General features: G+C 41.0%; 1 protein-coding gene across 2 annotated transcripts in view; it reads left to right on the forward strand.

Moving 5' to 3' along the window:
• Window positions 1-5,155: 5,155 nt before the first annotated feature.
• Window positions 5,156-21,097, forward strand: part of tmem67 (transmembrane protein 67) — a 55,508-nt gene continuing 39,566 nt past the window's right edge. For both annotated transcript variants that reach the window (XM_034174876.1, XM_034174877.1), the window contains exon 1: window positions 5,156-5,403. In XM_034174876.1, coding sequence (XP_034030767.1) covers window positions 5,199-5,403 — 205 coding nt within the window. In that variant the 5' untranslated portion in view covers window positions 5,156-5,198. The remainder of the gene's footprint in view (window positions 5,404-21,097) is intronic.

The following is a 21,097-nucleotide window of genomic DNA, read 5'->3' on the forward strand; positions in this document are numbered from 1 at the left end:
ATGATATGTTTGTTGATCTCCAGTGTGTGCTCTGCAAGTTGAAACGGGAAAAATGCCACTTAGCTTGCGTCGAAAGCAACTTAGGGCTAATTACTGGATAAACATGATGGGTCAGAAAGACAATCACCTGGTTAAAATAGTGATTCAGCCAAGCTGGGAGAGAAAATTGGCAAAATTGTCAAGCTTTGGATGGACAGGAGAGGTAGCAGCGAAGGAACTAACATTGCATGAAGAAGTCTTCTGTCCAGGAGTTTTGTGGCCTCATGTTCCTTTGTAGCAGTCAGAGATACCCAAGGTTGTCTCACACTACTTGAACTTAAGGCAGTGGATAATAATGGAGTCCTGGTCAATGCATGTCATGAGCACGTAACAGAGTGGTAGCAAGAAAATGTGTTACTTTTTATTGATGGGTCGAAGGGTCCAGAAACAGGTGATACTGGAGCAGGGTTTTTTTTGTAGTTTTTGCAAGAGAACATCACATTTTTGAATGTATTCACAGTGGAGGACATTCACAGAGTTGTCCTGAAGCCACTCCTTTGATATATTGGCTGTGTACTTGGGGTCATTGTCCTGCTGAAAGATGAATGGTCACCCCAGTCTCAGGTCAAGAGCTCTCTGGAGCAGGTTTTCATCCAGGATGTGTCTGTACATTTCTGCATTCATCTTTCCCTCAATCCTGACTAGTCTCCCAGTTTCTGCTGCTGAAAAATATCCCCACAGCATGATGCTGCCACCACCATGCTTCACTGTAGGGATGGTGCCTGGTTTCCTCCAAACATGACCTGGCATTCATGCCAAATCTTTGTCTCATCAGAACAGAAATTTTTTTTTCTCATGGGTTGAGAGGCCTTCAGGTGCCTTTTGGCAAACTCCAGGTGTGCTGCCATGCGCCTTTTACTAAGAAGTGGCTTCCATCTGGCCACTCTACCATACAGGCCTGATTGGTGGATTGCTGTAGAGATGGTTGTCCTTCTTGAAGCTTCTCTTCTCTCCACAGAGGAATGCTGGAGTTGTGACAGAGTAATCATTGGGTTCTTGGTCACCTCCCTGACAAAGGCCCTTCTCTGCTGATTGCTCAGTTTAGACGGGCCTCCAGCACTAGGAAGAGTCCTGGTGGATCTGAACTTCTTTAATTTACAGATGATGGAGACCACTGTGCTCATTGAGACCTTCAAAGCAAACGACCTTTTTTTAGTCGTGTTTTTTGCTTCCTTTTGTAACGAAAATACATGTTGCGGCCGATTATCATGGTAACTGGTCCGGATATTGGAAAATATCCAACCGGCAATCAGCCAATCAGAGCGCGCGTACCGCCGCAGCCATATAATAATATTTTATTTTTTATAAATTTGCAAAAGTCTCAACTTTTTTCCACATTGTCTGTATGTAGAATTTTAATGGGAAAAAAAATATTTCATTCCTTTCGGAATAAGGCTGTAGCATAAAAAAATGTGGAAAAACGGAGACGCTGTGAATACTTTTCGGATGCACCGTACATAAGTGGATGGGACGTCTAAATTTATTTTAAGGAAAAATATTTTTTTTGCAGAATTGTCATGTTAAAGATTGTGTCATATATTTTATGTCAAGTCTGGGTGCATATGGGAGCTAGTGCTGTGTGTTGCTGCATCCACCACATCATGGAACCCACTTGGGTCCTGGATGGCAACCACCCAGGCAGACAGGTGGTCCATATGCCACAGCCCATTGTACCATTAGCCTCCCCTTGGCCTTCTCTAGCTGCTAGCCTCCCCCAACACTGAGGTGCGCATATTCTGGTTCATGCACAAAGAAAAGCACCACATGGCCAAAATGTTGAATCTGTATCAAGAAATACAGATTACTCAAACAAATGCCTTCTTGTCTACTTTTGGGAATGTCACAACCTGCTTTTCCCAACCCCAATACAGCCTAGATTTTCTATCAAGCTGTGTACTACAACTACAACTGAATACCTGGCTCTGTAAAATATACTTAAAGCAAATCAAATTTAATGTGTTTAAATTATTAAGATCAAGTAGAGGCAACAATTGTCACTAAATGTTGTTGAAGAAATTTTGGAATCATAGTGTAATTTACATTTTCAAAACAAATGCTGACATGTCTCAAATTGCGAATTAATTTAGCTAAAGGAGAGAGCTTACAGATTTTCATGAGATCTTGGGCTTGAGTAGTAGAAAGGAAGCATGACCTTGGCAAGAGTTGCCAGTTGAAACACTGGAAAGGATTATAAAGTATGCCTTTAAAATAGGAAAATGCATAACCGAACAGTCAAAGTATGTGTGATGAAAGTGCGGGAAACAGGGTGAAAGAAATCAGGCATGCATAAAGAGAGTTCAAACAAAACAACTGCACTAATGAACAGAAGAAAACAAGGTTTCAGTGGACGAAAGAGAAGCAGTCACAGAATGTGAATGATGGGATGAAAGTGATATTCGGTTACATGAATCACTATGGAGACTATGCTGGTATTTTTGTCTAGTGTTGTTCTAATGAAACATAAAGATGACCACCTGAAGTAGTAGAAGGTGGTCTTTATTAAATGGGTAGCTGACATTTTTCAAGGGTGGTATTAAATTGTGTAGTGTCTAGAATGACTTGGAATGGTGTGTGTTATTTCCAGAATGTTTTTAGAACCTCACATGTTAGACCTCAACAGTTTTTAGAAGAACTCAACCCTTTTAGTTCTTGTTAATTACATAATTTTGTAATGTTAATTTACTGTGTTGATGTATCTAGGGCGATGCATGGCCTTTAGCTTCTGCTTGGTGACTGATGCAGTTTCAGTCTTTTTGGGGTCCACATGGCATCTAAGGAGATTCATGGCCTTTAGCATCTCCTTGGTGACTGGTGCAGTTTCAGTCTCATTGGGGTCCATAGTATCCAGGGAAGTTCATGGCCTGTAGCCTCTCCTTGATGACTGATGCTGTTTCTATTTCACGGGAGCTCACATGGCATCCAGGGAGTTTCATGACAAAATAAAATCAATCAACAGAATTGAAAAACTATCGGCCGATATCAAATCTATCATTTGCCTCTAACATTCTGAAAAAAGTGGTGTCACGGCAGCTCATAAACTATCTTACTGAGAATAATCTCTTTGAGCCACTACAGTCCGATTTTAGAAGATATCATTCCACAGAGATAGCTCTCACTAAAGTGGTGAATGATCTTCTGTTTGCAATGGATTCGGACACCACTACGATTCTGGTGCTCTTTGATCTCAGTGCTGCATTTGATATCATGGATCATCATATTCTACTTGATAGGCTGGAAAATCATTTTGGTATTACTGGGAGTGCCCTTGCATGGTTGACGTCATACTTGACCAGTCGTTCTCACTGTGTTTTGTACAGTAACCCTAACCTCAAACCTTATTGACATGAAATTTGGGGTTCCACAGGGGTCCATCTTAGGCCCCCTGCTTTTCTCCCTTTATATAGCACCCTTGGGCACATATTGCGGCATTTTGGGATTACCTTTCACTGCTATGCAGATGATACTCAGTTATACATGCTGATAACTGCTGGTAATCTCATTCACATAAAATCCTTAGAAGATTGCCTTGCATCAGTGAGAAGTTGGATGTCTAGAAACTTCCTGCTTTTAAACTCTGATAAGACTGAAATGATGGTTCTTGGTCCAGTGAGACATTGGCATCAGTTTGACCAGTTAACGCTTAGCCTAGGCTTGTGTGTCATACATCACACTGACAAAGTGAGGAACCTTGGGGTAATTTTTGATCCTACATTGTCCTTTGACCTCCACATTAGAAATATTACGAGGGCTGCTTTCTTCCATCTGCAAAATATAGCAAAGATTCGTCCCATCCTGTCTATGGCTGATGTTGAGACCCTGATCCATGTGTTTATCTCTTCTAGATTGGACTACTGCAATGTTCTATTTTCTGGTTTACCGCAGTCCAGCATTAGGGCTCTACAATTGGTTCAAAATGCTGCAGCCAGACTTTTGACATGAAGCAGAAAGTTCGACCACATTACACCCATTTTCGCATCCCTTCACTGGCTTCCTGTCCCAGTGAGATCAGATTTTAAGGTTCTGCTACGTACTAATCTATAAAATTGTTCACAGACTGGCACCTCCCTACTTAGCTGACCTAATTAAACCTTACGTACCGGCCCGGGCTTTGCATTCTCAGGGTGCAGGACTACTTTGTGTCCCAAGGGTGAATAAGAAGTCTGCAGGTCATAGAGCTTTCTCTTATCATGCCCCTGTTCTGTGGAATGATCTCCCTGCATCAATAAAACAGTCAGATTCTGTGGAGACTTTCAAGTTCAGACTTAAGATGTACTTATTTTCCCTTTGGAAATGTAAAAGCCATTCTTAAAAAAAAACATTTTAGCAATTGGAAAAAGTATGGCTAGCATACTGGCATAGTATAGTTTTACGCTTTTTACTTTTAATTCATTTTATTAGTAAACGGAGCGTGCCACGGCCTCAACTTTACCTAAATTCTGGGTCTTTTAGTGAAGTTTAGGGCTAGTGGCCGGTGATCACCTTAGTATTTCCTGTTTTTCTTGTTGTTTAATGCTGGCAAATTATACTGTATTTCTTGTTATTCTGATGCCTGATTGTTTTTGTTTTTTTTCTCTGTTTAAGGTGCAGCTCCATCCAGAGATGGGTGTGGTATTTGTGCTGGAGACCCTCCTGTCCTTTGCACCAACAGCATTTCTTGTATATTCGTTTTGTGAATTGTTCTGTAATTGATGTCTGTAGCATGGCCCAAGCAGAGGGTCACCCCTTTGAGTCTGGTCTGCTTGAGGTTTCTTCCTCAGGGGGCGCTTTTCCTTACCACTGTTGCTCTGGGGGTTAGTAAGGTTAGACCTTACTTGTGTGAAGCACCTTGAGGGATCTCTGTTGTGATCTGGCGCTATATAAATGAAAATAAATTGAAAACTGAAATTGAACAGAAAACCAGAAATAAGCGTTTTAGGCCCTCTGTGTTATCCACGGCAAAACTGCTTATTTATATGTATTTCGTTGTCGAATAAAAAAAGCAAAAAAAGAAGCAGCAGACAGAACAAAGAAGTGCATAACGAAACGACACAAGCATCGACAGGGAGCTTCATGAAAACAGAGTCGACACATGCTCCGAAGTGTCGTTCGCTTGGCAGCAGGCGGATGTGATGACACACTAGCGGACGGAACCAAAAGAAAAAGATAGCTCGTTGTTGGCCATGGCGACGGGGACGCTAAGTTATTTTGCTGTGAGATACAGAGCGGCTCTAGCATTATTGTATTTTGCGTTCTTTAAGCCTGTTTATTCTCAGCAGCTTATCGTGCCGTTTCAGTCGCCTTCTGGCTGCGGCGAGGAGACGTTTTTCGACATCTCCAGTCTGTCGTGTGTTAAGTGTGGTCCAAACCAAAGGAGGAGCGCGACAGGTCGGTCACCATGGTAGCACAGCAAAACCTACTTTGTACCAGTGTTCGGTAGTCCTGTTAGTTTTTATTTACAACCCCAAACTTGGATGTTCTAGCAGCTAGCTAAACTAACAGCAAAATGCGTAAATGTTCGTGTTGCCAGGTTTAACAGGTGTTGTGCCCGACCTCAGGAAGGTCGACAACGAGCTACAACCTTATTTTTATCCATATGAGCCGTCCTCTGAGCTGAAAAAATATCACTGATCTGAACGGGCAGGCGGCAGAGAAACAGAAGCTTAGGGACCGTCTACAAAGTGCAAACACGGAAAAAAAGACACCAGAAAATTATTGAATAAATTACTGTAATAAGGAGTGATATCACCAAATTCACTCAACACATCAGTGGGGTCCTACTGATTATACTACAGTGCTCAGTATGGGAAAATGCCATTATGAAAAACTTTGATGCTATTGAAAATTTAAAAAATAAAAAAATTCTGCAAGGTCATAAGGTTTTTCTCACACAAAATTCACTGCACACAACAGCTGTGTCCTGTAGATTATACTACAGTACTTAGTTTGGAAAAAAGTAATTTTAAACAATTTTGGAGAATTTTTTATTGTTTATATTTTCAATAACATCAAAGTCATAAGGTGTAGTGACACAAAATTTACTGCACACGACAGTGGTGTCGTGCTGATTATACTACAGAATTGAATTTGGAAAAAAAAATTGTAAAACATTTTGTGTAAATATTGTGTCACTGCACCTTATGACTTTGATGCTATTGAAAATTTAAACAATAAAAAATTCTCCAAAATTTTTTAAAATGGCTTTTTTCCAAACTGAGTGCTGTAGTATAATCTACAGGACATGGCTATTGTGTGCAGTGAATCTGGTGACACCACATCTTCTGAGTTTGATGCTATTGAAAATTTAAAAAACAAAAAATTCTGCAAAGTTTTTCATAATGGCATTTTCCCAAACTGAGCTCTGTAGTAGGACCCCACTGATGTGTGTAGTGAATTTGGTGATATCACTCCTTATTACAGTGATTTATTCAATAATTGTCTGGTGTCTTTTTTTCCGTGTTTGCACTTTGTAGACGTCCCTAAGCTTCCGTTTCTCTGCTGCCTGCCCGTTCAGATCAGTGATATTTTTTCAGCTCAGAGGATGGCTCATATGGATAAAAATAAGGTTGTAGCTCGTTGTCTACCTTCCTGAGGTTAGAAACTAGTGATGTTTGTCTTTCTACAACATTTCTCTTAAGATCTATTGAGCCGTGAACTTCGAATCTGTGAATATCTTTCTAACTTTACCTAAGTGACATTATCATCACCAAACAAAGCGTTTCAGCACTTAATTGTAAACAATAGAAAAGCTGGTGTTGTTAAAAATGCTTTGTGCTTTTTATTAAAAATAAAATTAAGCAATAATAATTAAGCAAATTAATCGTAAAATTAAGGCAGTGGCTATTTGTATAGTGAAATTCTATTCGTAAGTAGTGTTTCTTTCATTGGTCAATATGGGCTGGGGTGGATACACGTCACTTCAGCAAAGTGGCGAATCCGAAAGGGAGAATTCGTACTTCCGCAACTGGCTGCCCGATGAAAACAAACTCGGGCTGCATTCTCTGTTGAAATCAGCTGGTTTTGTTTTGTCTCTGACTTGCTTCTAACAGCCAGTTGATGCCTGGAACAATGAGATTTATACACCAAGCTAACCTGAAATTAACCATTGTATATTAAATTGACTTTATTGATGAGTCTGACCCTTTTGAAAAGCGCTCAGATTACGTGTATTTGTATTGAGCTCAGTGATGTTTTCATCGGCCAAAAATGGCCTCCAGAGGACTCTCGGTGTAAAGTTCGCCCCAACCCATAGGTCTCGTGATTATGAGGCTACATACGTGTACACATATTTGCTATTGATAGTAGATTGCTAAATTATGTTAACCACAAGGAAGTGGCTGTTCATACGTAAAAAAGTAAGTCCCTTCGGCTGCTCCCTTGTTTTGCATTTGGGGTCGCCACAGCAAATCCAAGGTGGATCTGCATGTTGAATTGGCACAGGTTTTACGCCGGATGCCCTTCCTGACGCAACTCCACATTATGTGGAAAATGTGGCAGGGGTGGGATTTGAACCCGGAGCCTTCTGAACTGAAACCAAGCGCATTAACCACTTGGCCACCACCCCCTTGGCTGTTCATACGTAGCTGTATTAATAATTCCAAATTCTGTTTGTATGTAGTGCAGCCTTGTGTAGAGACCCTGCAAGGCTTATGACAAATGTGGGTGTGGAATCCTTTATCTTAGCAGGGAAATTAGTGCAGAAAATCCGCTATGGTAATACTGCAGTTTATCTGCCAGGGAGGGAAATTCAACATGTTGAGACTGTGGCCTGTTTCTGTAGACGTGTCCATAAAAATCATAGAGGGATATGCTTTGCAAATTTAATACCCATTACTACATTGGATGATGTTGAAATTGAGGATGGCCCATTGGCTGTTCCAGCAAAAGATTTTGTGTCTGCTACCTACAACACGCGTGGAATGTCTCAAACCTAAACCTACTTGTAGGCACCTTATATATACTACTCTGGAACCACCCCTAAATCCAAACAGTTCAAATGTCAACCCCACTGAGGTCCTTATTCCGAGTCTCATTAACATAAGATCACTGTCCTCAAAATCATTGTTGATTAATGATCTAATTATTGATCATCACTTAGATGTGATTGGGTTATGTGAAACCTGGCTTAAGCTACAGCTGTCCCCCTTAAATGAGACCTGCCCACCAGCATATACATTTAGTCACGTCCCTCGTGATGCGAAGCAAGGCGGGGGTGTTGCTCTTATTTATAAATCTAGGTTTAGCTTATTAGCTGTTGGGGGTCACAAATATAACTTGTTTGAGCATCTGATTTTCTGCTCTGCTCAGGATATTACGCATTGCCAAGGTCAGAAGAATAAAAATCAGCTGTATTACTTTGTCACTGTATATAGGCCCCCTGGCCCATATTCTGAATTCTTAGATGAATTTGGTGCGTTCATCTCTAACTTGTCAACTAATGCAGATAACATCATTGGTGACTTTAACATTCATATAAATAAGCCTTCTGATCCTCTGCAAATCATTTATGGAAATTGTGGAAGCATTAGGATTTCGGCAATGCATTCGGGACTCGACGCACATTAGTGGAAATACCCTGGATCTGGTTCTCACACGTGGTATTGCTGTCATGAATATTGACATCATGCCTCTTATATCAGTGGTCTCTGATCACTCACTTATTAAGTTTACAGTTTTGCTGCCGTGTTTAGTGGAACAACAACCTTATATATCACTATGGCGATGCATCAACTCCTCAACTAAGACTGAACTCGAAGCTAGACTGCCTGATGTCTTAGCTTCACATTTGGCAAATACCCAATAGTAGACATTCTTGTGAATAGTTTAAACTCAGTGCTCAAAACTACACTCGACATGATTGCACCACCTGTGTTGAAACCATGCTCCCCCAAAATCACAGTCACCTTGGTTCAATGATTACCTGCGTGACCTCAAGCATAAGGCAAGAGGTCTAGAACGGAAATGGTGTTCAAAATTAGAAGTATTCCACCTTGCTTGGCATGATGCTATCTTAGACTATAAGCATGCATTACTGGCTACAAAGCAGACCTATTACTCTTGATTTGATCAACAAAAACAAGTGTAACTCAAAGTTCTTGTTGGACACGGTGGCAGCACTTATTCATGGACAACCACCTGTAGTTCGGTGTCCTTTTACAGCACAAGATTTCCTGGATTACTTTGAGAAGAAAATAGAAGACATTAGGTTAAACATATCCCAGCATGCCTTAACCCAGCCACTACACCCTGCTTTTGAGGTGGGCGCCATTACTGAGGTATTACCTAGATTTACAGAATTTGATTGTATGTCACTAGGCATGCTGACGAACCTTGTAACATCAACAAAAAGCACAATCTGCTTATTTGATCCTATACCAACAAAACTGTTTAATGGCCCAGTCACACGGCACTTAAGGAAGGGCAAAGAAGCCCTGACGAAACAAGAAATCTGGACTTTCGTTGGCATCGTTTAACCTTCGCGCAGCTTCGTTCCTGCAGCTGGCGCTTCGTCAGGATTTTTAAACTGTTGAAAAATTTGAACGAAGGGCAACGAAAACCTCAATTCGTCCGTGTTTCGTTTTGCTGTTGTTCTTGACGTTTTTTTAATCGTTTGTTTAGTTTGACTTCGTTCGACTGGCTGAATGTTTTCACACAGTGCAGAAGCCGGTTTGTGAGCACTGAGGCTGCTGCTGTGTTCATTTATTGTCAGAAATTACAGGGCAAACTCAGCCTGTTTGCTTGGATTTTTTTTTATCTGGGTGGGGGGTCAGCTTCAACGGGCTCAGGCACCTTATATAGGACAGAATTAATCTTTTGTGAGGATACAATTAATTATGTTGCCACAGACAACTGCGGAAATTGAAACAACATAAAAGTTGTGTAATTTCCAATGGTACTTGAATGCAGCATTAGCGGCAGCAGCAGCTCCTGCGTGCGCTTGTGATTTTTTATTAAATATAACCATATGAGTGTAGGAATGACAATCCAGCCCTTATGTAATGTGGCAACAGGTAGATAATTAAAATGATTATATAAAGAGCCATTCTGGAAGGCAGAATTCACGTTGTGGATCAGCTGCAGCTGGTTGAAATAACCGCACATGTGATTCAATGCGCATTCACATGCACTGATCAGTTTACTACGCTGATATATTCAGCAGTGGTGGGCACAGTTCCGGTAATCTGATAACCGATAATTATCGGAGATAATGTTTTCATTATCAGATTAGCTTTTCAGATAACCTTGAAAACCATTATCGGACTAATTATCTTCCGATAAGTTTTGGTCCGATAATTCTTAGACTGCTAACGTGGTAAACAAAGCTGAACAGCTACAAACATTTATAAAATTTAAAGTCAGTTGAGCACCTACCTGTTAAACGTTTTGTAGTAGATGTGTAGTTCTACCCTCTGCAGACAGAGGAGAGCTGCTTCTAGAAGAAACTGCTCTATCCTCTGCAGGCAAAGGAGAACTGGTCACAAAAAGAGAGAGAGAAAAAAAAACATTTCTTTTAACCCCATACTGTTATGCTGGCAATATCACCCAAGTCATCCAGAGGCAAACATTTTTTAACTTATGGTTCAAATTTTAACCAAACTAATTTCGGACAAGTTATTTAAATTAACATCATGTCTGTTTTGTAAAGTGAAAATATCAGATATATGTTTTAGTTTTAAGGTAATGCGCTAATTTTTAAGGTTTTAGTGTGGAGCTGCTGTGCCCAGTGCATTATGGGTAGGGTATTCTCAGTACCATCACGATAGGAGAAATGCTTTCTAGACGCTCTGATCAGGCTCCACATGGACAACAGCATTAAACTCTTTGTATATTGTGCCTAAAACTCTCGTGAATATATTCTCTGGGTTTATACAACCCCTGGCAAAAATTATGGAATCACCGGCCTCGGAGGATGTTCATTCAGTTGTTTAATTTTGTAGAAACAAAGCAGATCACAGACATGACACAAAACTAAAGTAATTTCAAATGGCAACTTTCTGGCTTTAAGAAACACTATAAGAAATCAGGAAAAAAAATTGTGGCAGTCAGTAATAGTTACTTTTTTAGACCAAGCAGAGGGAAAAAATATGGAATCACTCAATTCTGAGGAAAAAATGATGGAATCATGAAAAACAAAAGAACGCTCCAACACATCACTAGTATTTTGTTGCACCACCTCTGGCTTTTATAACAGCTTGCAGTCTCTGAGGCATGGACTTAATGAGTGACAAACAGTACGCTTCATCAATCTGGCTCCAACTTTCTGTGATTGCTGTTGCCAGGTCAGCTTTGCAGGTTGGAGACCATTTTCTTCAACGTCCACCAAAGATTTTCAATTGGATTAAGATCCGGACTATTTGCAGGCCATGACATTGACCCTATGTGTCTTTTTGCAAGGAATGTTTTAACAGTTTTTGCTCTATGGCAAGATGCATTACCATCTTTAAAAATGATTTCATCATCCCCAAACATCCTTTCAATTGATGGGATAAGAAAAGTGTCCAAAATATCAATGTAAACTTGTGCATTTATTGATGATGTAATGACAGCCATCTCCCCAGTGCCTTTACCTGACATATGCAGCCCCATATCATCAATGACTGTGGAAATTTACATGTTCTCTTCAGGCAGTCATCTTTATAAATCTCATTGGAACGGCACCAAACAAAAGTTCCAGCATCATCACCTTGCCCAATGTAGATTCGAGATTCATCACTGAATATGACTTTCATCCAGTCATCCACAGTCCACGATTGCTTTTCCTTAGCCCATTGTAACCTTGTTTTTTCTGTTTAGGTGTTAATGATAGCTTTCGTTTAGCTTTTCTGTATGTAAATCACATTTCCTTTAGGCGGTTTCTTACAGTTCAGTCACAGACGTTGACTCCAGTTTCCTCCCATTCGTTTCTCATTTGTTTTGTTGTGCATTTTCAATTTTTGAGACATATTGCTTTAAGTTTTCTGTCTTGACGCTTTGATGTCTTCCTTGGTCTACCAGTATGTTTGCCTTTAACAACCTTCCTATGTTGTTTGTATTTGGTCCAGAGTTTAGACACAGCTGACTGTGAACAACCAACATCTTTTGCAACATTGCGTGATGATTTACCCTCTTTTAAGAGTTTGATAATCCTCTCCTTTGTTTCAATTGACATCTTTCGTGTTGGAGCCATGATTTATGTCAGTCCACTTGGTGCAACAGCTCTCCAAGGTGTGATCACTCCTTTTTAGATGCAGACTAACGAGCAGATCTGATTTGATGCAGGATTTAGTTTTGGGGATGAAAATTTACAGGGTGATTCCATAATTTATTCCTCAGAATTGAGTGAGTCCATATTTTTTTCCCTCTGCTTGGTCTAAAAAAGTAACCGTTACTGACTGCCACAAATTTTTTTTTCTTGATTTCTTATAGTGTTTCTTAAAGCCAGAAAGTTGCGTTTTGTATCATGTCTGTGATTTGCTTTTTTTCTACAAAATGAAACAACTGAATGAACATCCTCCGAGGCCGGTGATTCCATAATTTTTGCCAGGGGTTGTAGACGTTGTGTTTGCATTGATTAAATTCCACGCATCTTAAACGTAGCAGACACAGATTATCTGAAATTTTGTTTTGGCAAGTTTTCACGGTCTCTACTGCCATCTACTGGACAGTAGTGTTCATGGCAGTATTTGCCCTGAAGCTGGGCAGACACTGTATGATATCTTCTGTCACTGTACTCAGTTCCAGCTCAAACTGTATGACAGAACCGCGCGGTGTAAAAGTTCAGAGCGCCCGATTTATGTTCTCACACACATTATACATTCAAAAACCACACATCGGACTCGTGTTTCCAGAAGCAAAACGTAAATAGAAACTTTTTTTTTTCAAACTTAATTTACATTTCTTATTTTTTACAAAAACTCTCGATGGGAGACATCAAAGTTTAAAAAAAAACCATTACAAGACTTTACATGAGTTGAAGAATAATGGGGAAAAAGAAGCAGAAGCTGCTCTCCCAAAGAGATGATCACTGTTATGCTCTCTCTGGTGTTTGCACATGCACAGTGCGAGAGGTTGGATGCTTGTAGCACTGCTTCAGCAGCGGGATACCCTCACGACGGCCGACCAGAATATCAAACAGGTTTGATTTTCATCCGACCATACGATTGGCGATCAGGAGGTGATCGTGAGATGTTAAATGCAGCTCGTTACTCCATGTATACTACACGGTGCAGGATGTGCGATTAACCTGAAACTCGACGCGATCCAAAAAATTCTCGCACGTGTGAAAAATCAGCTGAAAAGGGGCCAAAACTCGCACAGTGTAAAGTAAACCCAGCTTAAGTACTGAATCACTGGCACCAGTAGATCATGGCAGTGTTCTATTTATTTTGACACCGGTTATATAATTACAAGTTGGCTTTTTTTTGAAAATGCCTTTTTTTTTTTTTTTTTTTTTTTTACAAAATACAAAATAGCATATTTTACCAAAGCACATTTATCTGTAAACACCAACACACGACACACCTCACAATAACGTGTTGGTTTGCATAGAATGAACGAGTCAACCAATCAGTGTTAGCTGAGGCATGTTTTACCCAGAATCCTTTGCCATCTGTCTGTGTTTGTTACAAAATTCAGAATTAGTGCATTATTCAACATTAAAAGATATATGTTATATTTTAACATTGTACAAATGTCAGAATTGACATTAATGGAGTTATTCTATCAGTATTAATTTTATTTATACACTAAAACATAAGTCAGCACTGCTTTATTTTCCAAGACCTCCGCCTGACGGCAGCGCTGTTATTGAGTAGTGAGTTGAGCTTCGTTGCTCCTCTCAGCTGCTTCTGTCCTGGATGACAGCCATGTAGTAAACAGGAGCTTCCAGCAGGGGGCAGGGCACACAAAGACAGAAGTGCTGACTCATTGTTTGTGTCTGTCGTCGCCTTTGATGCTTCCAGAAGCGACCATGGTGTTTAAACTCAAAATCAGCTTGTTAATAGTTGTAAGTGTACTGGAGACAATACTGGAATTTATCGGTTATCTGTAGCTTCCAATACATTTTTGGGTAGTTTATCAGTTCAGCTTTATAAAAGATAACTTTTCAGTTATCTGATTATCTGTTATCGAAGTTAATTTTTTGGTTATCTGTGCCCACCACTGATATTCAGTCATCTTTACACTTATATTTATTCCCCCTTTTGACAGTTTTCTGTTATAAATCAATATATATGGCTTAGTAAAGGAATACAGTGATACAGCAGTGACCACAGCACACCAGAGGATTAAAAAAAATTTTTTTTTAATTGGAGGAAGATGGAGTGCGCAGCGTGTCGACAGACAGTGTGGATTCTGATGATGAAGGAGATGATCCCGCTTTTTTTCTGGACGAGGAACCAAAGCAGGTGGTCCACCGACTTACGCACAGATTTCCACAGCTTCTGTTTGCAGTTTCTCCAGGATTCAGGCGCTATGAGCTCCGTCCCAGCGCCGAGTCCTGGAACTCAGAGATGCAGACGCACACTGCTCCAGCTGTGGCTCCAGGCACATTTCATTTAGAGCGTCGAGATCGTTAGCTTCGGTTTTTGTCAAGTTCGTCTTTCGCCCCTTTTGCGCTCTTGCTTCGCAGGCTGTTCAGTGATAACGCTCTTTCATCCACATTTTCTTAATGAATTGTGACTTTTTTAACTTTTTTCCTTCGTTCAGGAATCGTCGTGTGCCGTGTGACTGGGCTATAAGGACCTGTGGCCCACTCTTGGGCCAACTGTGCTGGAAATGATTAATCATTCTTTAACTTCTGGATCTGTTCCTAAATGTTTCAAATCTGCAGTGATTAAACCATTACTTAAGAAACCTAATCTTGAACCTAATGTATTGGAAAACTATCAGCCAATATCAGATCTATCATTTTGCTCTAAAATTCTGGAAAAAATGGTGTCACGGCAGCTCGTGGACTATCTTATTGAGAATAATCTCTTTGAGCCACTACAGTCTGCTTTTAGAAAATATCATTCCACAGAGACGGCTCTCACTAAAGTGGTGAATGATCTTCTGCTTACAATGGACTCGGACACCACTACGGTTCTGCTGCTGTTAGATCTCAGTGCTGCATTTGATACAGTGGATCATCATATTCTACTTGATAGGCTGGAAAATCATTTTGGGATTACTGGGAGTGCCCTTGCATGGCTGACGTCATACTTGACCAGTCTTCTCACTGTGTTTTGTACAGTAACACTACCTCTAACCTTGGTGACATGAAATTTGGGGTTCTACAGGGGTCCGTCTTAGGTCCCCTGCTTTTCTCCCTTTTATATAGCACCCCTTGGGCACATATTACGGCATTTTGGGATTACCTTTCACTGCTATGCTGATGATACTCAGTTATATATGCCGATAACTGCTGGTAATCTAGTTCACATAAAATCCTTAGAAGATTGCCTTGCATCAATGAGAAGTTGGATATCTAGAAACTTCCTACTTTTAAACTCTGATAAGACTGAAATGATGGTTCTTGGTCCAGTGACACATCTGCATCAATTTGACCAGTTAACGTTCAGCCTAGGCTCGTGTGTCATACATCACACCGACAAAATGAGGAACCTTGGTGTCATTTTTGATCCTACATTGTCCTTTGACCTCCACATTAGAAATATTAAGAGGACTGCTTTCTTCCAACTGTGAAATGTAGCAAAGATTTGTCCCATCCTGTCTATGGCTGATGCTGAGACCCTGATCCATGTGTTTAGCTCTTCTAGATTGGACTACTGCAACATTCTGTTTTCTGGTTTACCGCAGCCTAGCATTAGGGGTCTCCAATTGGTTCAAAATGCTGCAGCCAGACTTTTGACACGAAGCAGAAAGTTCGACCACATTACACCCATTTTCACATCCCTTCACTGGCTTCCTGTCCCAGTGAGATCAGATTTAAGGTTCTGCTACTAGTCTATAAAATTGTTCACGGACTGGCACCTCCCTACTTAGCTGACCTTATTAAACCTTACGTACCGGCCCGGGCTTTGCGTTCCCAGGGTGCAGGACTACTTTGTGTCCCTAGGGTGAATAAGAAGTCTGCAGGTCATAGAGCTTTCTGTTATTTTGCCCCTGTTCTGTGGAATGATCTCCCTGCATCAATAAAACAGTCAGATTCTGTGGAGACTTTTAAGTCCAGACTTAAGACGCACTTATTTTCTCTTTCGTATGGCTCGCATACTGGTATAGTTTTGTTTTACACTTTTTACTCTTAATTCATTTTATTAGTAAACGGAGCGTGCCGTGGCCTCAACTTTTCCTAAATTCTGGGTCTTTTAGTGACGCTTAGGGCTAGTAGCCGGCGATCACCTTAGTATTTCTTCTGTTTTTCTTGTTGATTAATGCTCGCAAATTTCAAAGTATTTCTTGTCTTTCTGATGCCTGATTCTGTTTTTTCTCTCTGTTTAAGGTGCAGCTCCATTCAGAGATGGGAGTTGTATTTGTGCTGATGACCCTCCTATCCTGTGCACCAACAGCATTTCCTGTATATTCGTTGTTCTGTAATTTAGGTCTGTGGCCCAAGCAGAAGGTCACCCTTTTGAGTCTGGTCTGCTTGAGATTTCTTCCTCAGAGGGAGTTTTTCCTTACTACTATTGCTCTGGGGGTTAGTAAGGTTAGACCTTACTTGTGTGAAGCGCCTTGAGGCAACTCTGTTGTGGTTTGGCGCTATACTCGTATAAATGAAAATAAATTGAAAATTGAATTGAAAATTCTTATGGTTAGGATTAGGGTTTATTTTATTTAACCAGGTATGGTTGGGGTTAGGACTAGTGGTTGTGGTTAACATAGTTTAGGAATCTACGTATCAATAGCAAATACATGTAGAAGTACGTAGCTTCATAATCACGCGACTTATATTAACCAATGAGAGAAACTCTACGTACAAATAGAACTATACAAATGCGGCTACATATGGCTAGCCGCTGCCTAACCACAACCTCTAACTATAACCATAACAAGACTGTGCAATGTACACATAGAATGTGGAATTATTATTATGGATAGCCACTTTGTAAAATTAAACATGGACAGATGCAGACTTTACCCCAGCGCCGTCTGGTGGCCATTTTTGGCCGATGAAAACATTGGCGAACTCAGTATACATGTAATTTGGTCACTTTTCAAAGGCGTCAGACTCGTCAATTGAATTTACAATGGTTAATTTCAGGCCAACTTGGTGTATAAATCTTCATCATTCCAGGCAATGATAGCCATCAGCTGGCTGTTAGAGGCAAGCTATAGACAAAACCAAACCAGGTGATTTCAGTAGACAAGCAATGTAGCCCAAGTGTGTTTTCATCAGGCGGCCAGTCACAGACGTACAAATTCTCGCCTTCGTATTCACTACAAAGTGTCGTGTACCTGTGTCCTCCCATAACTGCTCTCAGATAAGCCCTTTTGAAGGCATCGCTGTCTTGAGCAAAGGGGTGGTGGCCAAGTTGTTAGTGTACTTGGTTTTAGTGTGGAAGGCTCCTGGTTCAAACCCCACCACTGCCACTTTTCTCTATGTAGTTGCGTCAGGAAAAGCATCCGGCATAAAACTTGTGCCAATTCAACATGCAGATCCACCTCAGATTTGCTGTGGCGACCCCGAGTGGAACACAAGGGAGCAGCCGAAGGGAATTACGATCTTGAGCAAAGGCTGCGTTCTTGTGATCTCACGTGTGAATGTGACATAGTCCTAACTGACTGTCCTTATTTGTTGTTTTGTAACAAAGGGCAAAATCCTACTTATTGATTCTCAGTTGTAAAATGGTGGATTGCATTACGTATGGGTTACTGTTGGGAATTAGTGCTGTCTCTTGCTGGAGTGCTTGCCAGTTTATTCCAGCTATCAAGTCTACTGGAGCAATTAATGCACCTGACAGTCTGGAAATAGAACCGTTGGGAGTTGTGGATGCAATGTCTGACAGCAATAACAAATAAATATAATCCTATTATTGGTCACATTTCTTAACTCCAGACCTGGTAAGGTTGGTAAGATTAGTCCTTACTGGCGTAAAGTGCCTTGATTCGACTTTCTTGTGATCTGGTACTATATAAATATAATTATAAGTGAATAGTATATTGACGTGTATGTCTGTGTGTCGACATGTAGTAGTGAATTTGTATTTATGTAAATATGACTGATTAGAATTGTTGGACTTGTACTAGCAAGGGTGGGCGCTAATAAGCTTTGCTTCAGCCCACACCCTTTCGGACTCACTAGTTTTGTCTGTGTTTGTTTGTGGAATTCTTCACTTTTTTCTATTTGAATATTTTGTGTGCCGAATAAAAAAACTTTGTCACTTGTCACCTGAAGTAAAGTCAGAGGTGGCTTTTGCTTTTTTTTTTTATAAATACTTCAAGTAACCGCAGACCTGCTACTGACGTGCAGTATGTTTTTCTTTTTCTTCTGAGTGCATTTATTGTGGGCCTTTTTGTGTGCATCTGTGGCATAGACTGTATATATTCTATGGGTGCATGACTCCAGAGGTGGGACAAAGTCACTAAGTCATTCTCAAGTCATCAGTCTGCAAGTCCCAAGTCAAGTCTCAAGTCTGCTTGCAAACAATTGGTGGTCATTATGACTTGACAGTGACTTCATCCCACCTCTGCATGACTCTGACTTGTTCACCACCTCCAAAGCACACATCTTGTTGAATGCTTTATCCCACCCCTGCCACATTTCTCCATGTAATGTGGAGTTGGGTCAGGAAGGGCATCCGGCGTAAAACCTGTGCCAATTCAACATGCAAATCCACCTTGGATTTGCTGTGGCGACCCCGAGTGCAAACAAGGGAGCAGCCGAAGGGACTTACTTGCCATCTGCTTTTTCTTTGGTATTACCTAGATTGGCTAAGCCTGAGAGTTTTGTAAAGGTGCAGAGCAGAAAATGATTTCTTACCTGACAGCAAACAAGGGACTTTTTCCCAATTGCTAAAATGCTTTTTGAAGAATGGCTTTTATATTTTCAATCTCTGTACCATCGTTTCCAGTCAAAGAAAGTCCAGGGAAAGGTGTTAATTATTTAATGTTTGCGGTATGATGTTAGATGTCTACAGATCATTTCTCATTTGGCTGTGTTGCATGAATGACCCACCGCAGCACAGCATATTGTTGCCAGATGTAGCTGATGGGTTTTCTGCCCAAAAGCTGTTCAAAACCATCACAATGCACACACAAAAAAGCACAAAAGTATTGAATGTATATTTTTTCAGTTTCAGAGCAGTGAAAACACTGCTGTCAGGTCATCACTGTGCCATATTTGATGGCACTTTATGCCCTGTAACACTGTCAAATAGTATTTTTTTCTTATATGAAAATGCACCCCTCCTTGCAGTTTTTCCTGCCAATAAACTTCACTTGCACCTCAAGTTTGACACTTCTCATATCAAGGTACAGATATGAAAATTTTCATTTGAAATTTCTCTAAATTGGTACAGTAAAAATGATTGAGTTTCAGTGTAAAATCAGATATGTTGACTATTGGTAGAAAGTAAGGAGCATTGTGTTGGGGAAAGTGAAATGCACGGACCCACACCAGGGGGCGTAAATGAACAGCCAATAGAGAATCCAATAAATACAATTTATTGCTGCAAATGCACAACAGGTCAAAATATGCTTTTAGTCTGTCAATATCAATATAACCAAAGATGACGCGTGGGCAGGCCCGAGGGTAGGAGACGCCTAACCAGAGAAGAGCCGGGACCCACGATGTTCCACCGCCAACGGAGACCTGCAACACACCGGAGCCACCAAGTCCTGAGTCCCCAGGTGGCCACCGCTTCCAGCTGTCAGATCCGGTACTGCTGGCGGGAAAAGAGACAGGTTACGGGGTGGGTGTGTGAACACCCAGCAAACAAGTCAATCAATCAGTCAATCAATTTTTTTATATAGCGCCAAATCACAACAAACAGTTGCCCCAAGGCGCTTTATATTGTAAGGCAAGGCCATACAATAATTATGTAAAACCCCAACGGTCAAAACGACCCCCTGTGAGCAAGCACTTGGCTACAGTGGGAAGGAAAAACTCCCTTTTAACAGGAAGAAACCTCCAGCAGAACCAGGCTCAGGGAGGGGCAGTCTTCTGCTGGGACTGGTTGGGGCTGAGGGAGAGAACCAGGCACTTTTGCGGCACATTCCACTGTTACAGGAGATTTTGTAATGAAAGACGTGCGGAAGATTTCGCTCGTCGGCATGAAGCAGCTCAGGACGCACAGCAAAAAAAAAAAAAAAAAAAACACCGTGTTGGAAACCATTCAGAAGATTCAGGCGGCTTTCGATGGCTTTCAGTCGAGTGAGTATCCAAGAAATTGTGTAACAGCTGGACATGCCCCAACATGTCCTGTGAGACTTCCAAGATGGAGGTGTTTTGCTGCGCGTCCTGAGCTGCTTCGTGCTGACGCGCAAAATCCTCCACACATCTTTCATTACAAAATCTCCTGTAACAGTGGAATGTGCCGCAAAAGTGTTATGTCTAGCTCTGTTGCCATTTCTGTGGTAGTCACATGATGTCCCGGATCAACACAGCATTCAGTTTAGAAATGATCTGGTCGATCCAGCCTGTCAAATGGGTGCTCGGCGCGCCGCGCGCCCTCCGCCGCTGTGGAGCATCTTTAAAAAAGGTTTTAACACTCCTTAATCCGTGTGACGCCGACAGAATCTTCACCGATATCCAACTGAATCTATCGAATGGTTTCCAACTGCCTGTCTCTAACAGTTTCTGAAAAAAATTTCATGGAGCAAAGCGGCAGTCTCTCAGCAAGTTCTCAGACAAAAGAAATCCGATGGGAGGGGTGGACTAGTGCTTACTCAAAGCCGGCCCACATGCGAATGATGCAACCGACAGGCGTGGAAAAACTCACGCATGCGCACGAAGGTTCAAGCTTGGCTGATGCAATCACACGTGATTCAAATCCATATAGTTTTTAAAAAAATTAAAAAGGTCCGTTACTTTTTGGAGAGACCTCGTATATTATACACCCCATTGTGTGTAATCAAAACATTTGGGAGTTGTATATTTTTTAAAGCATGGGAGTAATTTTTAATTTGTCACTGTATAAAAAAAATGAAGGTCTGCAGTTGCCTG

Source organism: Thalassophryne amazonica, chromosome 7 (assembly GCF_902500255.1).
Source record: "Thalassophryne amazonica chromosome 7, fThaAma1.1, whole genome shotgun sequence".
Taxonomy (NCBI): Eukaryota; Metazoa; Chordata; class Actinopteri; order Batrachoidiformes; family Batrachoididae; genus Thalassophryne; species Thalassophryne amazonica.